Source organism: Peromyscus californicus, unplaced genomic scaffold, assembly GCF_007827085.1.
Source record: "Peromyscus californicus insignis strain IS unplaced genomic scaffold, ASM782708v3 Scaffold_7__1_contigs__length_154581171, whole genome shotgun sequence".
Classification (NCBI taxonomy): domain Eukaryota; kingdom Metazoa; phylum Chordata; class Mammalia; order Rodentia; family Cricetidae; genus Peromyscus; species Peromyscus californicus.
This window is the reverse complement of record NW_026294595.1, coordinates 107,612,264-107,639,765: the sequence shown is the minus strand read 5'-3', so window position 1 is coordinate 107,639,765 and position 27,502 is coordinate 107,612,264. Positions and strand designations below refer to the sequence as shown.

General features: G+C 45.2%; 1 protein-coding gene across 2 annotated transcripts in view; it reads right to left on the bottom strand.

Moving 5' to 3' along the window:
• Positions 1–13,683: 13,683 nt before the first annotated feature.
• Positions 13,684–27,502, bottom strand: part of Shld1 (shieldin complex subunit 1) — an 81,276-nt gene continuing 67,457 nt past the window's right edge. For both annotated transcript variants that reach the window (XM_052724579.1, XM_052724580.1), the window contains exon 3: positions 13,684–19,061. In XM_052724579.1, coding sequence (XP_052580539.1) covers positions 18,619–19,061 — 443 coding nt within the window. In that variant the 3' untranslated portion in view covers positions 13,684–18,618. The remainder of the gene's footprint in view (positions 19,062–27,502) is intronic.

Genomic DNA, 27,502 nt, shown 5'->3' with positions numbered 1-27,502 from the left:
ACATGCTTAGTTAACACAAATTGCTGGAGTTGTGTGAGTGACAGCTCTTCCCTCAAGGCCCTTCCCCCAGCCAGGGCTTTAGCTTTTTCCTTCCCCTGTGTAGTTTGAAGGTCCATTGTTTTAGGATCCTTGCTTCAGAAACACTGATGTGCTAATGAGCAGTGACTGTGAGAAAATTCCTTGCAGCACTAATTGGACAAATTTTTTGAAAACTTATCGTTTTTTTTAAATTACGGGTGTGTGTGTGTGTGTGTGTGTGTGTGTGTGTGTGTGTGTGTGTGTGTTTTCTGGTATCCATGGAAACCAGAGGTGTCAGATTACCCTGGAGCTATAGGCAGTTTTGAGCTTTCTGATGGGGGTGCTGTGTAGTGGGTAGCCATTCCAGCTTTGATCTGGAAGTTCCAACCCCCATGGAGGCTTTGGTAACTGTCACACCTACGTGACAAGGCGGGGCCAAGAGAGGGCCCTAAAGACCAGAGATCTGGATGTGCCAGCTCTCTTGGTTCCTGGACCCTGGACGCTGGAGGTGGACCGAGCAGAGTTCTCCAGAGAACACTGCCGGACTGCGCTACGCCTTTCCCAGACTCTGTAAACTATCCATTCACTTGTAAGTTACCCCACAAAATAAACCTCCCTTTTAACTACGTGGAGTGGCCTTAATAATTTCACCACTATCTGGTGACAGAATAGAACTTGGGTCCTCTGCAGGAGTGGTACTTGACCTCTGCACCATCTCCTGAACCAGCCCCTGTACAGTTTTTAATAGACTGTCTTCTATCTACTCTTTGACCACTTCATATATGTAAACAATGAATCTTGATCATAGGCACCTCTAATCGCCTTCCACTCTTGAAGGAACCCCAACTCCCTCCTTTGACTCCTCCAGGCACCCTAACCTGTACCCCCTTTCATGTCATCTCCTTTTTGCTGTTGTTGTTAATCACCCTTTGAGTCTGACAATGAAGAAAATCAATAAAATTCTAGCCGCCTGTTGGAATGTTGAATGGCCTTGTTGGCTTGGTCTTTTGCAGGTCGGCACTGGCAGAGATGTTGTGGGGTCTGTGCATCTTGTTCCGGATGGTACTAATACTAGGGTTCAAAGGGCGTCACTGAAGAGGATCCAGGTTGTTATGTCCTACAACAAAGACCTGGACAGAGGCACATAGATCATATCCAGCAAAGTGAGAGGGTTGGTAAGAACGGATCCACTTCCGAGGGAGAGAGTGGCCCAAAGGGATTTCAGCAGCTCAACCGGCCCTCTCTGCAGAACTGAGGCCTTTCACATGTTTCATAAGTGGAGGCTTTGGACTCATCTGTACAGCCTAGGTTTCTCTGCACGGGCCATGTCACATGCAGTTCTACATATTTCCCATGACTCACTAACAACTTAAATATCCACCCAGAAGTCTGAGTTTTAATATTACAATGAGCCAGGTCACCTTCAGACACTGGAGTGCCTTTATGCGTGAGTCAGTGGTGGGTCTCCGTGAGGTTGGGAGCAGTCCAGCCTTCCTCTTTGACAACTTTAAAAACCTCTAATTTAATTGTTGTTGTTGGTGGTGGTGGTGGTGTGTGTTCGGTGACCTGTGGGGCACTCGTGGAGGTCAGAGGATAACTTTCAGGAGTTGGTTCTCCCCTTTCACTGTGGGTTCCAAGGATCAGACTCAGGTCATCAGGCTGTGTGGTCACTGCCCTGCTGCCTTGTTTTGATCACATGCTAATTTTGTGAGGTTTTGCACAAAGCCTTCCAGACTTCACACTCTGCTCCACTCTTCTGTCTCATCACCATATTATAAGTGCATTTTATTGGCCCTGCTGCTAACTGGGAGTCATTCTTCCAAATAAAGTAAATATTAGTAACTTTATTTTTTATATAGTATAATATAGTAGACCCTAAGAGTGGGTCCTAAGAAATGCCAGCTTTGGAAGCAAAAAACTCCCATAAATGGATTATTTTAAAAGTGATTTTTATGTATTGCTGTCAAGTTCCTGGGTTAGAGTAAATGTTGGATTATTTAAAATTCCTCAGTAACTTTTGGTGACATTTGTGATGTTTGGATGTTTGCCATAGACCATAGTTCTTCACAAATACTACCAAACAGAATGTTGCTTATTTATATTTTTTAAAAATTAAAAAAAAACATATAGCAATGAAAAAGAATTTCTGAGCTGGGCATGGTAGTGCACAACTTTAATCCCAGCACTCGGGAGACAGAGGCAGTCAGAACTCTGAGTTTGAGGGTAGCCTGGTTTATGTAGTGAGTTTCAGGTCAGGGCTACGAAAAGAGAACCTATCTTAAAAAAAAAAAAAGAAAAAGAAAAAGAAAAAAAGAAATTAAAGAAAAACCAAAAGAGGAAATAAAGATTTTCTGACTTCTTCTAAGCCCTAAAGATGAATATTGATTGAGAATTTTGAAAAAAAAAAAAAAAAACCACAGTAAGGACAAAAAGGGTTAATCTATTTTGAAACTGTACCTAGAGGCAGCCTTGTCTGGGAGTAAACATGGTGGTCTCCAAGAGGCCCCAGGGATCTAAAAGGAAGCAGAGTTACAACACACAGCAGACACCCCTGCAGAAGCCTCTGGATCTGGCCCTTTCTGGTCCCTTGTTCTCAGTTTCACCCACAGGCATCACTCTCCTTCTGTTTTGGCTGACAAGTCAGCTGACAAGGAAGGATGCTCAGGGGAAGACGGCAACCCTTGGCTGCTGTGCCACGCAGGAAATGCCAGCTTTGGAAGTTTGTTGGTTTTGTTAACTTCTGGGAGGCCCAAGGATTCTGGGTGAAGCTGTGGTTCCTGCAGCTTCCCATACAACCACTGCATGCCTTTAATCCAGGCTACTTTGGGCTAGAGCAAGATCCTTTCCTCCACTGGGAAAAACGGTGAGACCATTGTGTCTGCACCAGATGCACTCAGTCCTGAGAGGCTGTCCAGCAAAGAGGATGTGTAAGATGAGCACCTTGCGCTTACGCTCTCACGTCTATCCTGAGATCTGCCTCTCTCCACTGCCTAGCCCTGAGATTACAGACCTATGCTACTACACTTGGCTTTTATGCGGACGCACACTGGGGAGCTGAACTCAAGCCCCCCTGCTTTACAGTAACCATTCACCCACTGAGTCAACTCCTCAGTCCCTACTACAGTTTCCACTCAAAGCATAGGTTAGCTTCAGAAAAACTGTGATGATTTAAAACTCCAAGTTATTATAAATAGATGTATGTGGGTTGTCCTGGCTAGTTTTATGTCAACCTGAAACATGCTAGAGTCATCTGAAAGGAGGGAACTTCAATTGAGAAAATGCCTGTATAAGATCCATCTGTAAGACATTTTCTTTCTTTCTTTCTTTCTTTCTTTCTTTCTTTCTTTCTTTCTTTCTTTCTTTCTTTCTTCTTATTATTATTATATTTATTCTTCTATCATATAATACATCCCAACCGCAGCCTCCTTCCCCTCCTCCCAGCCCCACCCAGATCTCTCCCAGATCCACTGCTTCTGTTTCCCTCCAGAAAAAAAGAGCAGGTTTCCCAGTGATATCATCTGAACTCAGCATAACAAGATGCAATAAGACTAGGCATAATACTCTCATATCAAGGCTGGATGATGCAACCCAGTAGGAGGAAATAGGTCCCACAAGCAGGGAAAAGAGTCAGAAACACCCCCACTCCCGTCCCAAGCTGAAGAACAAGCATGTACGTAGCGGGCCTGGTGCAGACCCATACAGGCTCCATGGTTGCCGTTTCAGTCTCTGTGAGCCCCTCTGAACCCTGCTTAGCTGATTCTGTGGGCCGTGTTCTCCTGGTGTCCTCCACCCCTTTGGCTCCTACAATTCTTCCTGCCCCACTTCTGCAGAGTTCCCTTCTGGCAGACTTCTTGCTAGCTAGCTCTTATGACTTAACCCATTTCTATTAATCTATGTTTTGCCACGTGTTCTGTGGCTTTCTAGCCGGCTGGCATGTTGTTCCTTGGTGGGTAGGCTGGTGTCTCTCTCCAGACTCCTCCTTTCTCTTTCCTGTCTCTCTCCTTGGATTTCCTCCCTGCCTCTAAGCTGCCTTGCCATAGGCCAAAGCAGCTTATTTATTAACCAATGGGAACAACATATATTTTCACAGCGTACAGAAAGACATCCCCCAGCACTTTTATATTGCGTTTGTTTAACTCTGTAAAGCTGTGTTACTTTGCCTGTCTAAAACACCTGATTGGTTTAATAAAGAGCTGAACAGCCAATAGCAAGGCAGGAGAAAGGATAGGCAGGGCTGGCAGGCAGAAAGAATAAATAGGAGGAGAAATCTAGGCTTAAGGAAAGATCAAGGAGGAGTGAGAAAAGGAGGAGAGAAGGATACTAGGGGTCAGCCACACAGCCACACAGCCACACAGCCACACAGCCACACAGCCACACAGCCAGCCATGGAGTAAGAAGGAAAGATGTATAGAATAAAGAAAGGATCCCGGCGGTGGTGGCGCACGCCTTTAATCCCAGCACTCGGGAGGCAGAGCCAGGCAGATCTCTGTGAGGTCGAGGCCAGCATGGTCTACAGAGCAAGATCCAGGACAGGCTCCAAAACTACACAGAGAAACCCTGTCTCAAAAAAAAAAAAGAAAGAAAGAAAGAAAGAAAGAAAGGTAAAAAGCCCAGAGGCAAAACATAGTTAAAGAGAAATGGGATAATTTAAGTTTAAAAAGCTTGCTAGAAACAAGCCAAGCTATGTCTAGGCATTCATTATTAAGAATAAGTCTCTGTGTATCTATTTGGGAGCTCTGTGGCAGGCCCCCATAGAGTAAAAAAAACAAACAAACCACACACCACCCCACTCCTCCCCACACTGCATGTTCTTACTTTCTGCCCTGGCTGCCAGACTCTCACAAGAGGATTCATTTCTAGCTCCCACTTGCTTGGTAACATCTTGGCTTCCAGTCCCCATTTCAGTGCCTCATCTCTGTGTGAAGAAAAACTACTTTCATTTGAGTTTGCTCCCTGGGGTCTGTTTCTGAGAGGAACATAAACTGGACTCACGGGCGCTGAAGGTCTTTCCAGCTCATTGTTTTACACCTCGCAATCCACTGAGGCAGTCAGAAAGCAAAGGAGACCGTATCTGCCAAACACTGACCCCAACCCCAGAAATTCAAGGGCACCTTTCCCAGTAACAGCAAAGCTCTGAGCCTTCCAAAACTGCACTCACAGTGTTGGCTGCGGCCTCATATTACTGAACCACACACCCCTATCTTCCATGATGGAATCTGAGAGCCATCAGAAATATACTGAAGTGTAGAGGCAGAATCCTTGCCTCAACACATCTAAGTTCCAAGTCTGCCCTGATGCTATCTGGGCCCGCCATACTTTCATGAGCAACTCTGAGCACCAACAGAAGCCGGGAGAAGAGATTTTAATGCTCACATTGAGGTTTGAGCAAAGTCAAGTAGATACATTGTGCTTGGGTTTCCTTTAGAATTGGACCAGGTGACAGTAAGGGTGACACCAATACACACAAAGAAATGGTTCCCTCTTCAATGAGGTTACAGCCTTTGCAAACTTGGCACTCAAAATCTTGCTGCTTGTCTGGGGACAGAATGCATCAGGAAAGAGGATGATAAGGAATATCATCCTTATTAAGGATACCTTAATGGGTAGCGACTGTAAGCTCTGTTTGCCTAATTCAAGTGGCAGGACTTTTCATTTAGTTTACTACTCCACAGAGGAGGGCAAGAGCCAGGGACATCCTATCGGGAGTGTCTCTGATGTGTGCCTTTGGCTGTGTCCCTGCTGTCCAAGCATCCACGTATCTTACCTGTCTTTAGAAACCTGGCATCCACCCTTCTGGCTGATTCCTTTAGCAACTCGTGGTCCTTCTATTAAAGTCAGCCAGCGTTAGTTTCTCCCCACAAAACCCAGAACCTCTCCTGACAGGGGATCCATAGCCCATACTCCAGCCTCATCTGGGCTCTTGTGCAGGGAGAATGTAGGTAGTGGTGGGGTCCTTTGCTCCCTCTCCTTTTGGGGTCTCTTCTGCTTAGTTTATGTTCCTGTCCTAAAGTTCTCTGATTGCACATGCTGTGCTGGCCAGTTGAGATTCACAGCTAACGTAGTCAATGGTGATGGGAAGAATGGGATAGGAAAGAAACATCCTTGTGTAAAAACCGGTGAGATTTGGTCCAGAGCAAACCTTAGTCATTACGTGTGTGCATAGGGTGAAAGATGTGAATATACCTGGAGAACATTGCTTTGGTGTCAAGGCCAAGAAAGATCTTGGTTCATAAAATGTTCACAGGTGACTGCACCATGGCGATGATGACAGCTTGAGAGGGCCCAGCACTCTTACACACGTGGCAGTCTATGTTCCGTAGCTCATTTGTTGGGGATTAGCCTCCTCCTTTTACTGGGCTCCTATGAGGAGAAAGGCATAAGGAATGAGTAGATAGAAAGATAGCTTCGGGAGGACCTGGATCAAAGTCCACCGGCCCCTTCTGGCTCTTCAAAAGGGCTTTTCATAGGAATGCCCAGGGGTGGAGCAGAAGGCCTCCCCTTGCTAGATCAAAGCACACTGCACATCCGAGTGCAGATCCTTCCAAACACCTGAACCATTCACGTGGTCAGTCCATCCCCTTATGCAGGCCTGCTGGGTAAAGCAAGCTCAGATCTCACTAGGAAACACCTGTAAACTCATTAACATAAATGGGGTGTGGGACTTTGTAGACAGGAAGTCACTTGTTTTCTGGTCTTCTCATAAGGGAGGGAAAAAGTCACACTGTAGTAAAATGCAGGGAAAATAAGGTTAGAAAAATTATGGATCAGGAAATCTTTTTGGGTTGATGGTAAGCCATTTATTTGGAAAGTGGTTTCAAAATAGATTTTTTAAATATAAAAATCCAAAGATTTATTTTGTTATGTATTTATGTATGTTTCTCTGTGTCTGTGGAGACCAGAGGGGTGGAGATCCCTGAGAGCTGGAGTTATAGGTGGTTGTGAATCATCAGCTATGGGTGCTGGGAACTGAACCCAGGTCCTTTGCAACAGCAGCAAGAGCTCTGAACCACCGAGCCGTCTCTCCATCCCTCAGTACAGTTTTGAAAAGAAAGGAAGACTACCTCTGAAGTAATACTCAATTGGGGAAAATCGAATATGGGCAAATGACTAGCTGATGTCAAGGAACTGACTATTTCCTTGGGAATATTAGTGGTATTGTGGTTGAAAAAGAGAAGGAAACTGGGTGAGGTGGTACACACATGTAATCAGAGCACTCAAGGCAGGGTGGTCAGAAGTTCAAGGATATCTTCATCTACATACCAAGTTTGAGGCTAGCCTGGGCTATATGAGACCCTATCTTCCACCCCCAAAAGCTTTATCCATGGGATATATCTGCTAAACTTACTTTGCAAGAGAACAATGCCTCGGATTTGTTACAAAGCGCACTGGTGAAGGGCTGCATTATATCTTGGTAGATAACCTGCCTCCAGCCCCACAAGAACCAGGTGTAGTAGTGCAGGCCTGTTATCCCAAACTAGGGGCTAGCCTGGGTTTCATAAGGAGTTCCAGGGCCACTGAGGCTACATGGAGTGACTTTGTATCAAAACACAAAACAAACAAACAAAACAAAACAAAAAGAAACAAACCCTCAACTTGTCAATAAATATATTTTAAACATTACATTTCAAATGTATATGTTTTAAATTCATATGTTTACATCTAAACAGAGTATATGCACACACACGCATATATATATATATATATATATATATATATATATATGTATACAGACACATGAATATTTCAAGTAAAATAGCATAGAAGTGCTCCGTAGAGCCCACAGCTGACATAGGGATTATATTTAATGATTCAAGTCAAGCCTTTTGGTTTTACAAAAGAAGTTTTTGGTAAACAAGCAGCAATTTGCTGGAGAATAAGCTTGGTAAGTGCGTATTATATAACTCTTAGATTATACAACCAACTGCTTTAGGCCACAGATCCTGCGAGATGCTGCTTCTGTTTCCATTGCGCTCAACCCAGGGCTGCAGAGTAAATGATATTTAATAAACGTGGGCTAATGGACTAAACTCAGGAAATGAATTGTTATGAAGAGCAGTTTAATTTTCCATGCACTTACTCCATGCCGTTCAATCAATCTAAAAAAGCAGTCTCCCAGATCCACCCACTCTGGAAATTCATCAGTGGATTTGGAGCTGTGCTAATGTCCTCACTTGGCAAAGGCAGAAACGAGAGCCGGAGGGGTCACAGGACATCCTGTTTGATAATGGCATGTTGCTACCTCATGCCCGCAGTTGGACCATTCCTGCTGCCATGTTGGCATTCAAAGGGCACAAACCTAGCTCCTGCTCTAGCTGCTTGCTCTTAGCTTTGAGTGTCTGTGGTCTCAGCTAAGAATAGAAAGAAGTTGTTGGAATGCTTCCCCCATGAGGCTGAACAGGAGACATGAATATAAAATTCATGTTCTGATTAACTTTTGCTGTCTCCGGTCCCTGCCTGGTGTTAGCAGGGTAGGGAAGGGAAGAAATGTGCATGAGCTAAGAACTGAAAGATGCCCTGCCTTGTAGGATTATTGTAGCTAAGCAGTTAGGTAGAGCCTTGGTGATGAGGGAGGAAGAGAATGGCTTTGGGGGTTCAGGTCCAAAAGGCAGAGAAAATAGAGAATAACTGGGTTGGATCCGGCATGGCCTTCCCCTTGTTGACGTTCAGGAGCTTGGGAGGCCTCTGTCAGGGAATATTTGGAAGGATCCTGTATAGGTTGGACAGAGAAGGAGGGAGGATGAGAGAGCCATGGCAGGAGAACTGAAAGGGGGCTTAAGGAGATGAAAATTTGAAATAGGTGCTGGTCATTGGAAAGAGAAGGCAAATGCAAGAGTCTGTGGGGTTTCTGTTCTGTTTTCTTTGTTTGTTTTTGTTGTTTTAGATTTAAAAAAAAATCCTTCCTATCCTTTATGGAAGATTCTTTCAAAAATGGCATTTGATGAGTCATGTCTCTGTATTCATGTTCTTGCATAGTCCTTTCTCACAATGCCTCTGAACTTGACCATGTACCTTATGTCAGCCTATGAGGCATTGGTAATTATGATGCAAGGAGAGGCATAAAGAATGCTTTGTGTGGCCGGGCGGTGGTGGCACATGCCTTTAATCTCAGCACTCGGGAGGTAGAGCCAGAGGGATCTCTGTGAGTTCGAGGCCAGCCTGGTCTACAGAGTGAGATCCAGATGGTTTGGTCAGCAGCTGGACCCAACAGATATAGACATGCATGTAAGGTCATCTCAGAGTGTCCAGCACTAGTGGATCTGCCAGGTGGACAAAACTACAAGAGCAGCCACCAAATAGCTGCTTAGCCAATCCTGACATAACTTCATGACCCTTAAAAAATATTTTTTGAGACAGGGTCTATGTAGCCCAGGTTGGTTTTGAACTCTCCACCTTCCTGCTTCAGACTCCTGAGTGCTGGGGTTGCTGGTGAGCACTACCTAATGCCTGGCTCTTCATTGTTAGATTGCATTTATTTATTATTATTATTACTTTATGTGTGTGTGCACACCCGCCATGTCCTGTGTGTGGAGATCAGAGAACAACTTTGGGAAGTGGCTTCTCTCCTTTCACCTTTATGTGGGCTCCAGGGCTTGAACTCAGCCAGCCAGACGTGCACGGCCAGTGCTTACCTACTGAGCCATCTCTCAGGCCTTCTTCAGTTCTTTTTTTGTTTGTTTGGTTTTTGTTTGTTTGTTTGTTTTGTTTTGTTTTTCAAGACAGGGTATCTCTGTGTAGTTTTGGTGCCTGTCCTGGATCTCACTCTGTAGCCCAGGCTGGCCTTGAACTCACAGAGATCCACCTGTCTCTGCCTCCCAAGTGCTGGGATTAAAGGTGTGTGCCACCACCGCCAGGCTTAGTTCTTTAAACTGGGTTTTAAATTTTGTTATAAGTGTATGTTATCTGTAGCTGTGAGAAATAACAGATATCCTGCATATTCTATACTCCATTTCCCTCTCTGGCTTCATCATGCAAAACTATAGTATAATATCACAACTAGGCTATTGCTGTTAGTAGATGACATGGGTCAGATTTCTCCATTTGCCTTGTGCCCACCCTTTTATCGTACGACAGTTCAACTAGCACATGGTGATGATGTTGGTGATTTGAAAGGTTTACTCAATTTTATTTATAATTTTGAAGAATCAACTTTCAGTTTCATTGTCTATTGTTTCCTAGTCTAGTTTCTGTTGCTGGGATAAAAACCCTAACCAAAGGCAGCCTGGGCCAGGAAAGGATTTCCTTAACTTACAGGTCCATCAACAAGAGAAGCCAAGGAGACACCTGGAGGCAGGAACTGAAGAAGGAACCGTGGAGGAATGCTGCTTCCCTGGCTTGCTTTCTTATACAGCCTAAGCCCACCTGCCCACAGACGGCATTGTCCACAGTGGGCTGGGTCCTCCCACATCAATCAACAATCGAGAAAATGCCCCACAGACACGTGCACAGGCCGATCTGATGGAGGCAATTCCTCAATTGAGATCCCCTCTCCTATATATGGGGAGGTTTGTGTCAAGTTGACCAAAAAAATAAATAAATAAAAAAAATAAAAAAATCATGTGCATACACACACACACACACACACACACACTCACACTCACACCCCTTGTTGATGTTCATGTTTTTACTGGTTCCTGTCCTTATTTGTAGCTCCGATTCTCTGCTTCCTTTAGATGTATTTTGCTTTTCTGGAGGCACAAACTCAAGATTCTGGATTTGCTTTCTTCATTTCTAATGTAAGTACTTACTTCTGTGAACTCCCCACTCAGCACTGTAGTAATTGCACCCTACTGTTAATTTTCATTTTCTTCTGTCCTCTTTCTTCCCTTTGAGAATTTGTCCTTGGTTTGTGGGTTACCAGTATCTTGTTTCTTTAGGAGTGGGCTGTCAAATTTCCAATGTTTGAAGATAATCTGATGTCTTCTGTTGGTTCCCAGCTTGACTCCATGATGGAGGCTGTTTAGAAAGTCGTGCTGGGCTTTGAGGATGAAAAAAGTCCAGTTATCAAGGGAGATGGCTGCTGGTCATGGTCATGGCTGAGGCTGTGGAGCTTGGGTTGAAAAGACTATGGAAGTGTTCATTGTGAAACAAAGGGGTCCCTCACACTTCCACTGCACCGTGTAGCTTATAAAGAGTTTGGGGCACTATTTGTAAGCATATACACTGAACATTCATTGATCTGTAGATGCCTCATGAAGCCTGAGACAAAGCAATGGCCCACTAGTTTGAAAACTTAGACCCCTGGATGCTGAGTGACTTGCACAGTGAGAGGACCAAATCTCAAACCTAGGCCTTCTTGTCTCCATATTCCAATGCTATATTAGGTCATACCTCCTTCCTGGGTTTAGACAGTGGAAGCTGAGGGAAGAGGAGGAGGTAGACAGAGGAAACTATGATTAAATGAGGGGCTTGGTGGGGGTCATTTATTTTAGTGGATGGGCTGCATGCACAGGTGTTTGTTTATTTGTTTGTTTCTTTGTTTTAAGAAACAGACCTGTAACTGCACAGTAGAAAATGAAGCAGGAAACCCAGCAAGCTGGGGATGTTGGATGGGAGGCAGAGGCCAAGGCAGGCACTATCGCATCCTTGCTACCAGGGATAATAGCACACTTTTCACTAAAATGTTCCCTCACAGCTCCCATAGCACCTTGCAGTGGGCACTGGAGATCTCCTGGGAGGACTTGTGAAGGCAACTGGAAGACTCCCCTGGTTTAACATGCACGAATTACAGTCTCATGAGCTAGCCCAGGGAGTTCCAGGCATCTGACAGTAGGCTCCGGGGCTGAAGGAAAGCAGGGAGTGGCCAGGGATGCTAAGTCTGTGTCTTCTGCGAATGCACCACCCACAGAGATGACATGTGCAAAGATTTGCTTGGAATGATTTGAGAGTTCTTGGCAAAAGCACTATCACTGGTGCACAGCTCCCAGGGACTTGAGGCTAAAGCACTGAGAGAATGAGGCCAACGTGTTTCACACACTCGGGTGGACCTTCCCTGGGCCACAAGCGTACCTTCCAAGAGAATGGTTTATACCAATGAGACCTTACTGACAAGGATGAGTTCTCCCATGCATAGGGAAGATGTTTTCCACATGGGAGAAAGCAGGGTCTGAGAGTTGGATGCTATAAATAACTGTGGGGGGTGGGGAAGGAAAAGGAAAGCAATAAACAGGTGTGCGGAGTCCAGATGTGGCAGAAGAGAAGCCTCAATGTTTATTGGGGTCTACACAACCCTCCAACATGCTAATGAGGTTGATGTGACCTGCTTCATTTCACTTCTACTAAAGTATTTTGAGGTTATTGCGTTCTGACATTTTATACATAAACCCTTTCCAGACACCTCTAAAGCACGAGGACATGTTTCTACATCTCGTTTGGTAAGTAGAAATGGGTGAGCACTGTGTTTTATGGATAGAGTGGGCTAGGCATGGTGAAGGTGAGGTGTAGTGACCTTCAAACCATGTTGCCTTATGTGTCTGTGGTGTGATTAAGTCCACAATGCAGTGGTAGTACAGAAAGGAACCCCTCCCAATGGTTCAGGGAGGTGAAGAGAAGTATAGAAGGAATGAATGGTCTGGAAAGGTCTGCCTTAGGGAAGGACTCTTAAAGGGGAAGTAGTTGCATTTAGGAAGGCCATTAGGAACAAAGGGCAGCATCCCAGACCAGGGAGTTAAGCATGGACCTGAGACCATCTTAAAAACTGTTAGTTCTCCATGCTTCTTGAAGCAGACACAGTGAGAACTCAACCATACTATCTTAAACCATGCTGGCCATGGGGGTGGCATGTGGCAGAGGCCACCACTGACTGCCTCTGTTTCTCGTGTGTTTATTTAATTACAAAGGTGATGTACACTTTCATATTAGAGTATCTGTCCCTTAACTTTTTCCTTTTACTGAAATAATAAGATAAACAAAAATTAACACATCAGAATTGGACAAAACAAACAGAAGGAAAAGAGCCCAGGAGAAGGCTCAAGAAAAAGAGACCCACTCATTTCCATGCACAAGAATCTCATAAAGAAAATAAACTGGAAGACATAAAACATAATGCAAAGGACCTATAAGGTTAAAAAGAAGGGGGGGGAGAATTAATATATAACTAAAATAAAATAAAAACAGTAAGACAAAATTAAAAAAAAAAGAGCCCTGACCCATTATGAGACAAGTTATCTCACAGTGCTGTTGAGTTCTTTTTCTGCTGGCATCTACTGCTGCGCATGCAGCCTACACTTTAGTTTGTTTCCCCAGTGAGACTCCCTTGGAAGAAATTCAATTTTCCGTTGTAAGTGGTTACCAATTGGAGATTACTTCCGGGTTAGGGATGGGGCATGTGTTCACTTCTCCTTTCAGCTCTAGGACCCCTCCGGGGGCAGATCCCTGAAGGCCCTGTGCATGCCGCCTTGGTCTCTGAGTTCATGTGTGCATGTTCATGTTGATCTTGAAGGCCTTGTTTTCTTGGTGTCCCTCATCCCCTCTGGCTCTTACACTCTTTCTGTCTCCTCTTCCACTACCCCCTCAGTTTTTATGTGTGTGACTATAACCTCATGATTTTGCTGTCTTCATAACAAAATTAGCTTAGAATTGGATTGCTTGACACTTTATTCCCATTTCATCACCTCCCAGTTCAAAATGCAGCAAGTACCTGTTAGAGCGAGAAATCCACAGAGTCTATTTAATGAGCAAAGGAATTTATTAGGGGGCAACTCACTATAGCACAGCATTTACCATAGGGTCCGGGAAAGCCGAGCTATGTCCCACACTGATCTTCTTCCTGGTCCAAGATCTGCCTGGTCAGTCCCAACATCCAAACCACAAGGGAGCAAAGAGAGCTCTGCATATCTGCATCCTAGGTCTTAAGGGTCCCTCCCCCTCCAAGCAGCCATGCCCCGGGGGCATGTACTTCAAGGTCATAGGCAGATGTAACAGTTACCTGCTGCCTCACTAAGGGTGGTGCTTCAAGGTCATAGCTAGAACAGCTACCCTCTACAACCTGTTGAGCCATTCTTGCCTGGCCAGAAGATGTATGTTTTTTTAGACAATTTCATCAAAATTTCTTTGAGCTTTTTAGGGTTTTCTTTTTTAAAAGCAATTCTTAGAAAGATTTCCCCATTCCAAGACATCCCTCTCTCCCCATATGTGTATGTATGCTCTTCTCTCTCTCTCTCTCTCGGCTTACATATATATATATATATATATATATATATATATATATATATATATATATATATATATATATCTCACACTTTTATGATTTAGATTTTTTACCCTGAACCCATCTAGAATACATTTTGATATAAGAAGTAAGATGGGGAACTCATCTTTTTATTTTGACTCTCCTTCTCCCAAAGTAGGGAGTCCATCATTCCAAAACCACTGCTGACAGCTGTCTTTGTCTTACATTTTCTTTTCTTCTTCCTGTGTTGGTGATGAACTGTTATAGAATATTATTTTAAGGTGTGTTACTTTTGTTTATGTTGCATTTGTTTAACTCTGTGAAGCCGTGTTACTGTGCCTGTCTAAGACACCTGATGGTTTAATGAAGAACTGAATGGCCAATAGCATGGCAGGAGAAAGGATAGGTGGGGCTGGCAGGCAGAGAGAACATATAGAAGGAGAAATCTGAGAGGAGAAGTAGCCAGAGATGGAGGAGGACATCGGGGCCAGCCACCCAGCTACACAGCAAGCCACGGAGTAAGAGTAAGATTTACAGAAGTAAGAATGGGAAAAGCCCAAAGACAAAAGGCAGATGGTAAGTTAAGGAAAGCTGGCAAGAAACAAGCCAAGCTAAGGCTGGGCATTTATAATTAATAAGCCTCCATGTGTGATTTATTTGGGAGCTGGATTGTGGGCCCCACAAAAAATCTAAAAAACCAACAACGATGAACCTAGGACCATATGCATGTTATGTAAGTGGTCTACACAAAGCTACATCCCCAGCCATGCCTAATTTGAAATGCCACCTTCATCATGTATTTAATCTGCATATCTGCTTATCTTAGTTAGGGTTTCTACTGCTGTGAAGAGACACCATGACCACGACAACTCTAATAAAGAAAATATTTAATTGAGGTGGCAGCTTACAGTTCAGTTACAGTCCGTTATCATCATGGCAGGGAGCATGGCGGCTTATAGGCAGACATGGTGCTGGCTACATCTTGATCAGAAGGCAACAGAAAGTGGACTGTCTCACTGGGTGTGGCTTGAGCATATAGGAGACCTCAAAGTCAGCCTCCACAGTGACATACTTCCTCTAACAAGACCACACGAACTCCAACAAAGCCACACCTCCTAATAGTGCCACTCCCTATGGGGGCCATTTTCTTCCAAACCACCACACTGCTTATACCTAGTTATGGACTCAACCCTTTTCTTTGATGTGTCTATTGTTTCATTGGTACTGCTTCAATTACTAGACAGAAAATGTTTTCCTTTTTGATAAGGCTTGTCTTTTAAATTGCCTGGCCATTCATGCATGCTTTTCTTTTTAAAACAACTTTCACTGTGGCATAGAGAGGCACAGGTAGCTTGAAACATGGATGTATTCTGCACTCTTCTACTCCACCCTGTAGCTGCCCACAACCCCTCTCTTAGAATAGTCTATTCTACTGTATTTTGGACTTCAGTGATTTGGGGGTACACCATATTTTTAACTTTTGATGCATCTGGTATCACCTATTCTATGATTAATTTTTATTAAATCAGCCTTTTACATTTTAAGTACTTATATTAAACTAACCCAAAGTTATGTAAAACCATGAATTGCATGTAGTATTTGTATTTTCCTAGCATATTGAACAGAATAGGTTAGCAACAAAAGAAACATCGTCTATGTGTTTATTCAGATTGTGTGCTACCAGCACCCTGAGAAAACTGGTCAGTACCAACTGCTCTCAGCAGCTCTATAGATGGAATCCTTCCCTTAGCAGGCACCCCTGGGCTGACGAATCTTATATCTCAAGGAAGATTCTGGTTGTACAGGTGGGTTCAGCCTGTGAGAATTACTGAGAATTCACATATAGGATGTATGCACTTTTGTGTGTAACTGTGATCCAATACAACATTAAAAAAAAATTACAAGTTTAAAAAGAATTGCTGTTTTTGTACTGTTTTACTGATAATATAATCAGTCACATGTTCCCTAAAAGAAATCATTGAGGCTTGGGTATAACTCAGTAGAGGATGCAGGCTGAGCAACTGTGGGTTCCCAGGTTTCAATCCTGAGCATGAGTCATCTGGAGACACAGGCCAATAACCCGAGCACAGGCCATGAACCTCAGATTCAGCTAGCAGTTCTCATCTTCAGGATTTGATGTTTCTGGAACAAAGTGACCCTCACAAAGCTCTGTGGTTCTGGAAAACATCACAGATGATATCGTAAGTCCCCTCACAATGTTCATGGGATGATAAGATGTCATGAACTTACCCTCAGTGCTGAAATGAGGAATACTGCCAAAGGCCTGGGCTGCAGTATTCTTACCTTAGTCTTTATTAAAGGTTCCCAGAGATAATGGAAAATGCCTCTCTATCCTCACAGAAATCAAATTAAGGTGCAAGACCACAGGGAATCAAATGTCTTGTACTGGCCTGTCACAAACACTTACTCAGATCTAAGCGAACACACACCATACTCGGTGCTGCCCCAGGGCAACCCTGGCTTTTACTCTCCCACATTCTCCACTGTCAGGGGCTTCCTCTCACCAAACACCTCCAGTACTGATCTCAGTGAAGCTCAGAAATTCTCTGATATTAAAATCTCCCTTCCAAATAGAAGCCACTACTTCCCAACACAAAGATTCAAATAGCTTTTTTGCTGTCCTTTAAAAACAAGCATAGAATAACCCAGATTCCCTCCGTTGACAGCCATGGAGACGAATTGTGAGTATCCCTGCAGCTGGATAATTTTCACCCTTCTTCAAGGGTGGCGACTGGTATGTTTCATGTTAAAACAATAAAATCAGCCTTCACATCTAACCTGCAGGTTTGGGTTTGAAATTGCACCAGTTTCATGATTATTGGAAGGACTGTTGAACAGGAGGGAGCATTAGATGATGCCCGTGAGAGGGAAAGCTGAGCCCCATTTGTGAGGACCTACCAAGGTCCTATTCACGTGATTTCCTACCGTGTGGAACCCCCTCCACATGTGCCTTGACATTTCTATGTAGAAGTCTCTCACCTCAGACCACCCCTAAACCGGAAGCATGCTCACACCAGTACTTCTTTTTAGGTTTCCTTCCGTTCAAGAGTCCCCAAGAGACTCTCCAATGTACTGACTTTTAGTGTGTACTTGTTGGCTGCCCCATTTGCATAATCCACTTTCTAAAAAGCTTTGGAGTCTCATTCCAATTAAACTTCACCTCGAGTTTCTCAAAGAATCTAACTGCACAGTGTTGCCAGCTTTTGCTATTCCTCCAAATGAGGGAAATAAGCCTTTCTACTGATGTAATTTGCTTGAAGAACTCTGTGAGGCTTCCAATTACTGTTTCAGAGTTCCTGGTGCCAGCTGACGTCATTCTCAAACTGGGGCTCAGGACGCAACCCGCAGAGTGGAGCATCTGCCAGTGCAAGCCCGAACTAGCTATTTACAGAGCTCCCCGTCAGGCTGTGCACCTGCCTGGAGGACAGGCACAGGTGACAGCAGAGCCCTGCTCTGGGCAAGCATGTGCACTGCAGCTCGGGGTGCTGGAGGTAAGAACAGGGCAGGAATGAGGTAACACTTCAGAGGATGACAGAGGGTGCTGGCGGTGGACGGAGTGCAGAAGTAACACGGAGAAGGAAAAGCTGCCTGGTAAAGCATTCCTTATTCCGTTTAAGCACAAATCAGCAAGGTCACACAGTGCCACCCTTACATGTCAGACCCGTGCTCCCACATCCTGAGTGGATGGTCCAGCGCTGTCTCCTCATCTTCTACCCTGCAATCTAGTGGAGATGAAAAAGCCCCTTTGTATGTGAATTTTAGCTTTGTGGATGGTCCAAATGTTCCTTCCCCACTGTCAATATAGACAGGGAATTCTGGTTTTGGAGAGGAGCCAAGGTATGATTAAGACATAACATGGAAGTGTTTTTATGTCTGTACATTGCTTCAGGCCAATCACTTGTCCCCATTTACAACTCTGCATAATTGTTACCCTTGATTCAGCACATAAATGTGTATCCTCAAAACACTCATCTCCCAGAAGCCTGTGCTCTGAGGCTTGTTCTCCCAGGAGCAGACTGGTGCAGATATAAAGGTTTATTAAGAAAAGACCCCAGAGGCACAGGAGGTGAGTGGGAGGAGGGATGAGCCAAGCGAGGAAGTGATTGCCTGCTGAAGTCCCAGCCCTAGCCTGGACCTCAGGAGAGCACTCTGGAACACAGACTGAGGCAAGGAAGCTGGGCCGGGACTCAACCCTAGTTGATTCAGTAGCAGCCTTGGCCAAGGTGAGTGGTAGGATGGTACATCTATAGGTTTACTGGCTCCATCACCAGGTTGCTGGTGTCAGCCTCTATCTGCAAAGCTTATAGCTAATAGCTGGAAACAGGAAGCTGCCAGGAGACCCCCTCAGGGACTCTGAGTGCCAAGTTACAGCATTGCCCCTCCAGCCTTGCCGACTTTCACACAAGCACCAGCTATGAGTCTTTCATGATGGTCTGCTTCAAGAGGAAATGAATGACCTCTCTTGACAGTCCTGGGGTGGGCTCTTCGTCTTCCACCGAGCTGTCTTCTTGCTCCAGAGGGTAGAAGTGGGTTTCCCTGGAATGCCGCTGTAAGACAGAGCAGCCATCCCGGTTGAAGATAACTCGGGCCATCTGGAAACTGCGGAGAGCATACTTTTGGCTCTCCTGGCCCTCGAGTTCAGAGATTGTCTGAGACAGGCACTGACACACAGGTGCAGAGAGCTGATCCCCAGAGCCTGGCAGTGGATGGGCAAAGGCTTCATAGAATCTGTCCAGCGATTTCCGAAGTCCATCCTCCTCTTCCCCGGTCTCCAACTGGCCTTTCACAGAAGGATCAAGCCGGAAGTTCTCAGAGTCCCAGGAGCCCTTTTGCTCAGTGCTTAGAGAACTGCTATCTGCAAGACAAAACACATCCCAGTGCTCAAACAGGCAGTCAAAGCTACTGGAAACTGGGCTGGTGAGGTGGCTCAGTGGGTAAAGGTCTTTGCTGCACCAACCTAATGACCTAAGGTGGATCTCCAGAACCAAAGTGAAGGCGGAACGGGAGAGCTGACTTCTGCAAGAAGGAGGACAGAACTGGTCTTTGTACATGTTAGGCAAGCACTATACCAACCAAGCCACATCCCTAGCCCTCAGGAATTATTTGGGAGTAAACTCTAACCTGATGCCTATCATTCCTAATTATCCCACAAACTGAGACAATCTCCTCCATGACAAAATCAAGCTGTCATTATCGGCAAGTTGGCAGCCATACCTTAACAAACCATCTAAGCCACAGCCCTCGTTCATAAAGCTCCAGTTGTCCCATAATGTGCTTTGTGTCCAGTTCTAAACTTCCTGTTGCTGTCGGTTGGCTTGTCTCCTTTCTGTCTCCTGTAGTTATCAGTCTTTTCTTGGTTTGTATGAACTTGGCACTTACGAAGAACACAAGCTGGAAAGTCATCCCCCTGTGTTTCTGACATCTGGACTAGAAAGGCCAGCATCTGCCTCTCTCCCTTTTTAGCCGCCCACGAGCTTCTGCCCAGGGATGGGGTTGCTGGGAGGAACTCAGGAGGATGAAGTATTGAAGGAAGATTACTTAAAGGAGAAAAAGTTCGTTTTGGCTCAGAGTTCCAGTCTCCTGGCTCCGTTGCCATGGGCGGAGTATGACGGCAACAAGTGAGTGGCAGAGGAGGCTGCTTACCTCACCACAGCCAGGAACCAGAGAGGAGGTAGGAAGGGACCATGGCCAAGACACACTTAAAGGCATCCCCAGGCCCCACCCACTACAGCAAGTTCCACCTTCCACAGTTCCACTACCAGCCAAAAGATGATTCAAAATTTACATTTCTCTACAGATTTAACAGTTCACTGGGTCACAGCTCTCATGATCTAATTGTCTCTGGAAATGCCCTCACAGACACACCCAGAGAAGTCTTTCACTAAAGAGGTGTGCTTTACTGCTGTGGCTGACTGAGAAATGCCACACATTGAAACACTCGTCCCCAGTTGGTAGCACTGCTCCGGGAGATTATAGACCTTTAGGGGGTGGAGCCTTGCTGGGGGACAGTGAGAAAATTATCATTTTTAAATCAAAGGTAGTTAGTCTGGCAAGGACAAACTTACTGAACCCAAATCTTCCTCTTCCTCTGTGTTTCTATCAGCCAATCATAACAGATTGTGAAGTCAAGCGCCTGCCAATGGGATGGGAGGCAGTCACCACCCATGTTGTGAGGGGAGGGGAATCTCTGTAACCACCACGGCCAGCACAGTGATGATCTGTGGGACACAAAAACATAGTTCTCTGTTCAACATGACTCAGCAGCTGGTGTTGGCTCAAACTTCGAGAGTCTGACTTCAAGTCATTTGTTCTAGGCATATTTAAGCACAGTACAATTTGAAAAAAATTTCCTGGTGATAACTGACTCAATCCCATGTACGCAACAAAGCTTAAGACATGACTACATTGAAACTCTTTGTAAAGTACAAGTGACATCTTCCATAAAGATAGGTTCTGTAGATTGAGAAAATAGTCTCAAGGTAAGGGTCTGGGGGAGGGTCCAGTGTGGTCTGGCCACATAGACAGCACAAGGGTCACCAGGCTATTAACCACATCCCCAGACTTCTGCACAGAAAACAGGTTACCTATCTTTCCCTTTGAAGAGACAATCCCGTGTTTTTAACACTCCTGGTCCCCCTAGTGCTTATCTGTGGGCACAAGGACCAGCATGCCTCCTACACTATGTCAGGGATAAAGGACAGGAGCCATGCTGCCCGGGTGTGTTGCTAGCTTTAGGTTTCGATGTACCATTTTTCAAGATGAATTACACTTTCACTTTGTATGTTCCTTTGTGCAACATGGGGATTATTTATTCTTTGTCTAACAACAGGCTAGAATCTCCCCACTTCTGTTCATTCTCTCAGCTTCCTGCTCCTGCCACCATGGGCCCACCACAGTGGACTCACCCCTCTGGAACCACAGACCAAATTAAAGGCTCTGGTCTATAAGCTGCTCTTGGTCATGGCGTTTTATCATTGCAACCAAAAGGTACCCAATGTAGGTGCTTTCCTCCCTAAATTCTTCTAGGTGTAAAGATTAACTGTCCCAGAACACAAGCCTGATTTCAAATGGACATGTGTGGGAAATTATCCTGTGGGGAAGAGGTGGAGAATACTGATGAACAGTGATTCAGTCAACCACATCTTCCCACAGTGTATTATTTAAAACCTCATTTCCCAATTTTATAAGAGCCGAAATGGAAGCAAAAGTGTTGACTGTTCCAGGAACACTGGCCAGTGAGGAACCAAGCAGGCACTCAGAGTAGGACTCAACTTGGTTCGTGGAGGGTTGGGTCCAAACTAACACTTTGTAGAAATCCAGCACCAATCCAAAGCTGCTTACAGCTTTTATAGGTTGTTAGATAACAGTGTCAAAACTCCTGTTCATGGGACCATCTGAAGGTGGAAATTTCCATCACCACTTAGACACAATTGCAGGAACAAATATTGCAGGGAGTAGTTAAAACATCCCTTCTTAGCAAACAGGATCTGTGGGTTGACCAGATAGATGTAGTAATCATTTCTTAAGGCAGTTTCTTGCAAGTGTTTTGTCTTATCTACTATTCTATTGCTGTGAAGAGACACCGTGACCAAGGCAATTCTTAAAGCGTTTAGCTGGAGCTTGCTAACAGTTTTAGAGGGTGAATCTATGATCACTATGGCAGGAAGCAGACAGGCATGGTGCTGAAGCAGTAGGTGAGAGCTTTATATCCTGATCTGTAGGCAGCAGACAGAGAGAAAGACAATAGGTCTAGCATGGGCTTTTCAAATCTCAAAGCCCACCCCCTCCTCCCCAGTTACACACCTCCTCCAACAAGGCCACACCTCCTAATCCTTCCCAGTTTCACCAACTGCAGACCAAGGATTTAAATATACGTGCTTATGGGGGACCATTCTCATTCAAGCCACCATACATTTACCTTCCCAAGATAAGAATAAGGGGTGTTAAGAAGCTAGCAGAGCTCAGCACATTTAACCATTTCAGAAGTAAAACTTTAACTCATTCTATTCCTACACACTCTGACAGTTTCTAGGCAAGGATTGTTAATAGGCTGTCATTATACAGAGTAGGAATGTGATTTTGTTAGTTGCATATATAAGGTTTATTAAGATGTATGTATGTGTACATACATACATCTGGTTTTGTGTGTCAACTTGGTACAAGCTAGAGTCATCAGAGAGGAAGGAGCCTCAGTTGAGGAAACGCTTCCATGAGATTTAGCACAAGGAATTTTCTCAATTAGTGATCAGTGGGGGAGGACCTAGTCCATGGTAGGTGGTGCCATCCCTGGGCTGCTGGTCCTGAGTTTTGTAAGAAAGTAGGCTGAGTAAGCCATGGGAAGCAAGCCAGTGAGCAGCTCCCTTCCATGGCCTCTGCATCAGCTCTTGCCTCCAGGATCCTGCCCTCCTTGAGTTGCTGTCCTGACTTCCTTCAATGATGAACAGCAGTATAGAAATGTAAGCTGAACAAATCCTTTCCTCCCAAACTTGCTTTCTGGTCATGGTATTTCGGTGCAGCAATAGAAACCTTAGTTAAGACATGCATGTGCCCACAGACGGTTTTCTGATGAAGCTTGTTGGGTTTGGTCTCTCTCACTGAATCCCAGACAGTCATCCTTCTTTTCCCCTTTCACAGTGGACAGTTCTGGGGCTCCCTTGCTGTCCTTCTGAAAACTGCTGGAAAGGATGGCTCCTAGTCACTCTATCAGCATCTTGCCTGAGTCCTCTTTCTGGTTTGTCCCCCACCCCACATTAACAACACCTGCACTGGAATTTAAAGGAACTTACATTCTACCATATTAATAAAGTGAATCATAAAAAATGAATAAGCCTGAGGCTCCTTCATGCCTAGCAACCCTGCCACCCACAGTTTATACGTTTTGGGATTTGCAACAGTTCCTTTCAAAAACGAAATCACAAAGAGAGTGTGTGGATATCAAGATATTGAATCCAAATTAACATTTCACAAGGAGTATGGCTGCCTCTGGGTCAGGCGCTTTTGAAGCTAGGCAGTCTCTGTGGGTGCTTGTTGATATCTGAACGCCAAAGCTGGATGAATCATCCAGAGGGAAATGGCATATGCTGCCACCCCTCATCTTAATGATGAGCAGACGCAATGCTCAAAGGACAGAGTCCTGTAACAGGCCACCGCTGAGGACGGCAGTGAGAGCTGGAAAAAGCCAAAGAATGTGTGCACAGATAAAGCCTCACGTCAGGGCGAAGGCAACCGAATCCCACCAGTGTTCTGAATTGTAAATTGTCTGGGAAAATTATGTATTAACCCTAAGAAACTAAAAGGTTCTAGGGCTGCACAGATGGTTCAGTGGCTCGAAGAGCTTGCTGGCTAACCCCGATGGCCTGATTTTGATCCACGGATCCTGTGGTGCAAGGAGATAAGCTGCTCCCAAAAGCTATCCTCTGAACTCTGCATGCATGTACATATGTGCGTGCATGTACACACACACACACACAGACAGACAGACACACAAACACACAGACAGACACACACACACACAGACACACACACACAGACACACACACACAGAGACAGACACACAAACACACAAACACACAGATAGACAGACAGACAGACAGACAGACACACACACACACACACACACACACACACACACACACATGCATGTTTGTTCCTGTGAGAAATGGGTTTTGTTTGTTTTTTTTCAAATATAATTAGCCCAACAAGAAATCCCTGAAAAATGTAACCTTAGCTGAATGTGGTGGCAAACTGAAACCCTGTCTCAAAAGAAAAAAAATGCTCCCTCAGATGGTTTTAACTTTCATTCCAGGGGCTGAAGAGATGGCTCAGATGTGGGGATGGGGGACAAACCAGAAAGAGGACTCAAAATAAAAAACACATCTTCAAACTTTCATATCAGGGGATAGCTCAAAGCCTGGCTTGGGCAGTAAGGACCACTTGTGAGCAGAAAAGAAAAGCAAGTGATTGGGATCCTTGAGTTTTTTGTTTTGTGAGACACGTTCTCATGTTGCCTCGGTGTGAACTACCATGCCCAGTTTATGCTGTCCTGGGGCATGAATCCAAGGCTTCTCAAATGCTAGGCAAGCACTCCACCAACAACTATACCCCAGCTCCAACACTGCTCCCCTGATTATGACTTCTCTTCAGCAGAGTCAGGTTAAATGTGAACTGCTAATTAAGATGATTCTTGAAGCTTTAACCTTAATTATAAAACAAAAAGAGTTATTTTTATTCGTGTGTGTGTGTGTGTGTGTGTGTGTGTCTGTCTGTCTGTCTGTCTGTCTGTCTGTGGGTATGTGCACACGAGTACAGGTGGCTGTGGAAGCCAGAAGAGTTGGGTTTAGTAAAGGTCTACATAGGCACAGGATCAAGAGAAAGAGAGGCACTTGGAAGAGAGCAGGACAGACCCAAGAGCAAGGGGTGTGGCTTCTCCGAGAAGATTCTAGAGAGTAAGACACAGCCAAGTGTGGGATGGGATCCTCAAGGGGGAGTCTCAGGTCACCTTTGTTTAAAATCATTTTTACAATTATCATATATAGGAGTTGTGAGGTTGAAAGTTACTGTCTTTAAAGGGTTGCTAAGAAGCTTAATTAGGGTCACAGGATGACTGCTGAGGGGCACTTGACCAAAGATTACAGTTGATACACAGCCCAGGATGCAAGAAGGTAGGACATGTCTGAGGCAAAGTTCAGTCTTGTTAGAGATTCTCAGGTGATGTCTGGGGAAAGGATTAAGGCCTATGGTCGTATATGCTCAGGCTGTCAGCCTGGGTTATGGCTGTTTGAACATACAATACTCATCTACAGAAGGCGTAGCATCTCTGTCAGCAGCCTTCACAGGACGTTAACTGCTGGAATTCTTGCTTCTCAGTTAGTGAGAGGCCCAGCCAGACTGAGGTGAGGGGCTCCTGGTCCTTCCCATGTCCCTGTAATTTCCCCTGGCTTTCCACCTTGCTTCAAATCTACAGGCATAAATTGAACTGTAAACAAATATTCTACAGTGCAATTACAGAGCTCAGTGTCCCCTCCAAGTCAGCAACCAGGGACTAACGCTCTTTTCTGTAAAACTCTGACCCTGCTCAGAAAGGCCAGAAATTGTCTTCAGTCCTAGAATCTTCTGAGTGTCCCCACTAGTCACAAATCTCAACCCCAGAGGATGGTATTACCTTTTCAGAAACTGTCTCGAAGCATCGGTGCTGAAATCTGGTAAATACTGTAGGTGGTCAGGAAGGCAACATGGCCCAGGGCAAAAGCAAGCTTTAGCCACAAAAGAAATGGATTCCTTTATGTTTCATAAGCTAATTTAAAAAGAATCCTTACAAAAGAATCCCAAAATCAGTTCTGATCAGCACCAGGTGACAATATGGACAGATTTCTAAATGGTTGCCTTGCAAGGTGGATTTCCGTTCTGGCCTTGTAAAAGTTCATGGTCAAAGATCTGGAACCAGAATGCCTCTGTCCTGACAGAAGAGATGCTTGTAAATTTAGGAGGCATGTGACCTTTAGCAAGTTACCCAGTATCTCTGAATCTCATGTTTCCACCTATACAGTAACAGCCTATAACCTAGACAACAGGACTGCTGCAAGTACTGAGTGAGCTATTAGCATAAAGCCTAGAACATATCAAGTGCTCCAGAACTAAAAGATACTTTGTGACTATTGCCATAGTAACAAGAGCAGAACCCACAGCAGTTGTTACAACTGAAAATCGGGGAGTTTGTCATTTAACATCTGGGATTTTAAAGGGTAAATTGCACATGCCACGTTCGTCTCCTAGGCAGATAGATGCTGTGGTAAGGAAAGGTATCCTGGTAGATGCTGGCCCATGCTATGAAGGAATGAGTCACAGGAACATTACCCAGCTCTCCGCAGGAGGGCTGTGGCTACTGACCGGTCTCAAGAGCACCCACTGCAAAGCAATCGTGATCCCAGTGTGGGTGGAAACAGCAGGTGCCTTGGTGTGTGGGAGAGTCACACACAGAAGCCTAGGCTGGTGGAGCCCTCCAGCTGTCCCCAAGACACTTCCCCCACGAGACCCCAGGAGGACCAGCACCAGAGTGGGTGAGACCAAGATGGTTGTGAGGAGGTTTCCTGTTTCAACCCCAGCAGCAATCTCTGTTTTTTTGCTCCCAGGAGTTCATATGGGGTACAGTCATAGTCCAGGCAGTTAGGAGTTTAATTAGAGCCCGCCAGGAAGCAAGATACACTCATTAGAAACAGAATGGCCTGCAGAGAGGCTCGGCGGAGAAAAGTGCTTGCAGCTTTTGCAGAGGAGCTGAGTTCAGGTTCTTGTACTCATGCTGAACAGATCACAACAGCTTGTGCTCCAGCTGCAGAGGGCCTGATGCCTTCTTCCGGCCTCAGAGAGCAGACGGACAGATGGACAGACACACACACAATGAATGAATGAATAAATAAATAAATAAATGACTAAATAGGAAAAAGTGGGTTGAGCAGAGAGGCAACAGACTCCATTTTGGCAGGTATGATGGCAGGTATGATGTCAACTTGCCAGGGCCAAGGAAGTAAGCCTCTGGACACACTATCAGAGGTTATCTTAAAAAAAAAATTAAAGATTAACTTTTATGTGCACGAGTGTTTCCCTGCATGTATATATATGCACTACAGGTGTGTCTGGTGCCTACGGAGGTAAGAAGAGGGCACCAGAGTTAGAGATGGTTGTGAACCACGTGTGGGTGCTGGGAACTGACCCTGAGTCCTCTCCAAGAGCAGTAAGGAGACATGTCTCCCGAACTGGGAGGGATTATGTGGATTAGGTCGCAGCATTTCCTGGGCCGGGCCCTGGGCCGCCTAAGCAGGAGGGCGCTGTCTGAATGTCAGCCTCGCTGGCCTCTTCCTGACCACGGGCACACTGGGAGCAGCTGCTTTAAGTCCCGCTTCCAGGACTTCCCTGTCGTGATGGTTTGTATCCCAGAAGCCTTCCTTCTCTAAGGCGCTTTTATCGGCGTAGATTACCGCAGCAACAGCAAAGGGACCCGGCAGCACGCGGGGCACGCTCTGTTCTCACTGTGGCTCCGGGGCCCCTCGGCCTCCCCCACGAGGCAAAAAAGCTCTAGCGTTCACAGGCCTGCTGATGATTCAGAACTGTGTGGAGAGTTAAATTTAAACAAGCTCAATCAGAGTGGGAAACACAGACTCCTCGGCCCCTCCTCCCTCCACTCACCTGCAAATCCGAGGAAGCTTCTAGCCCTCCCTTCTGCACCACAGAAGCTGTGGAAAAGCCCCAGGCAGAATTAAAACTTACATAATTCAGCCCAGGAAGAAAGCATTGTAGTCAGCA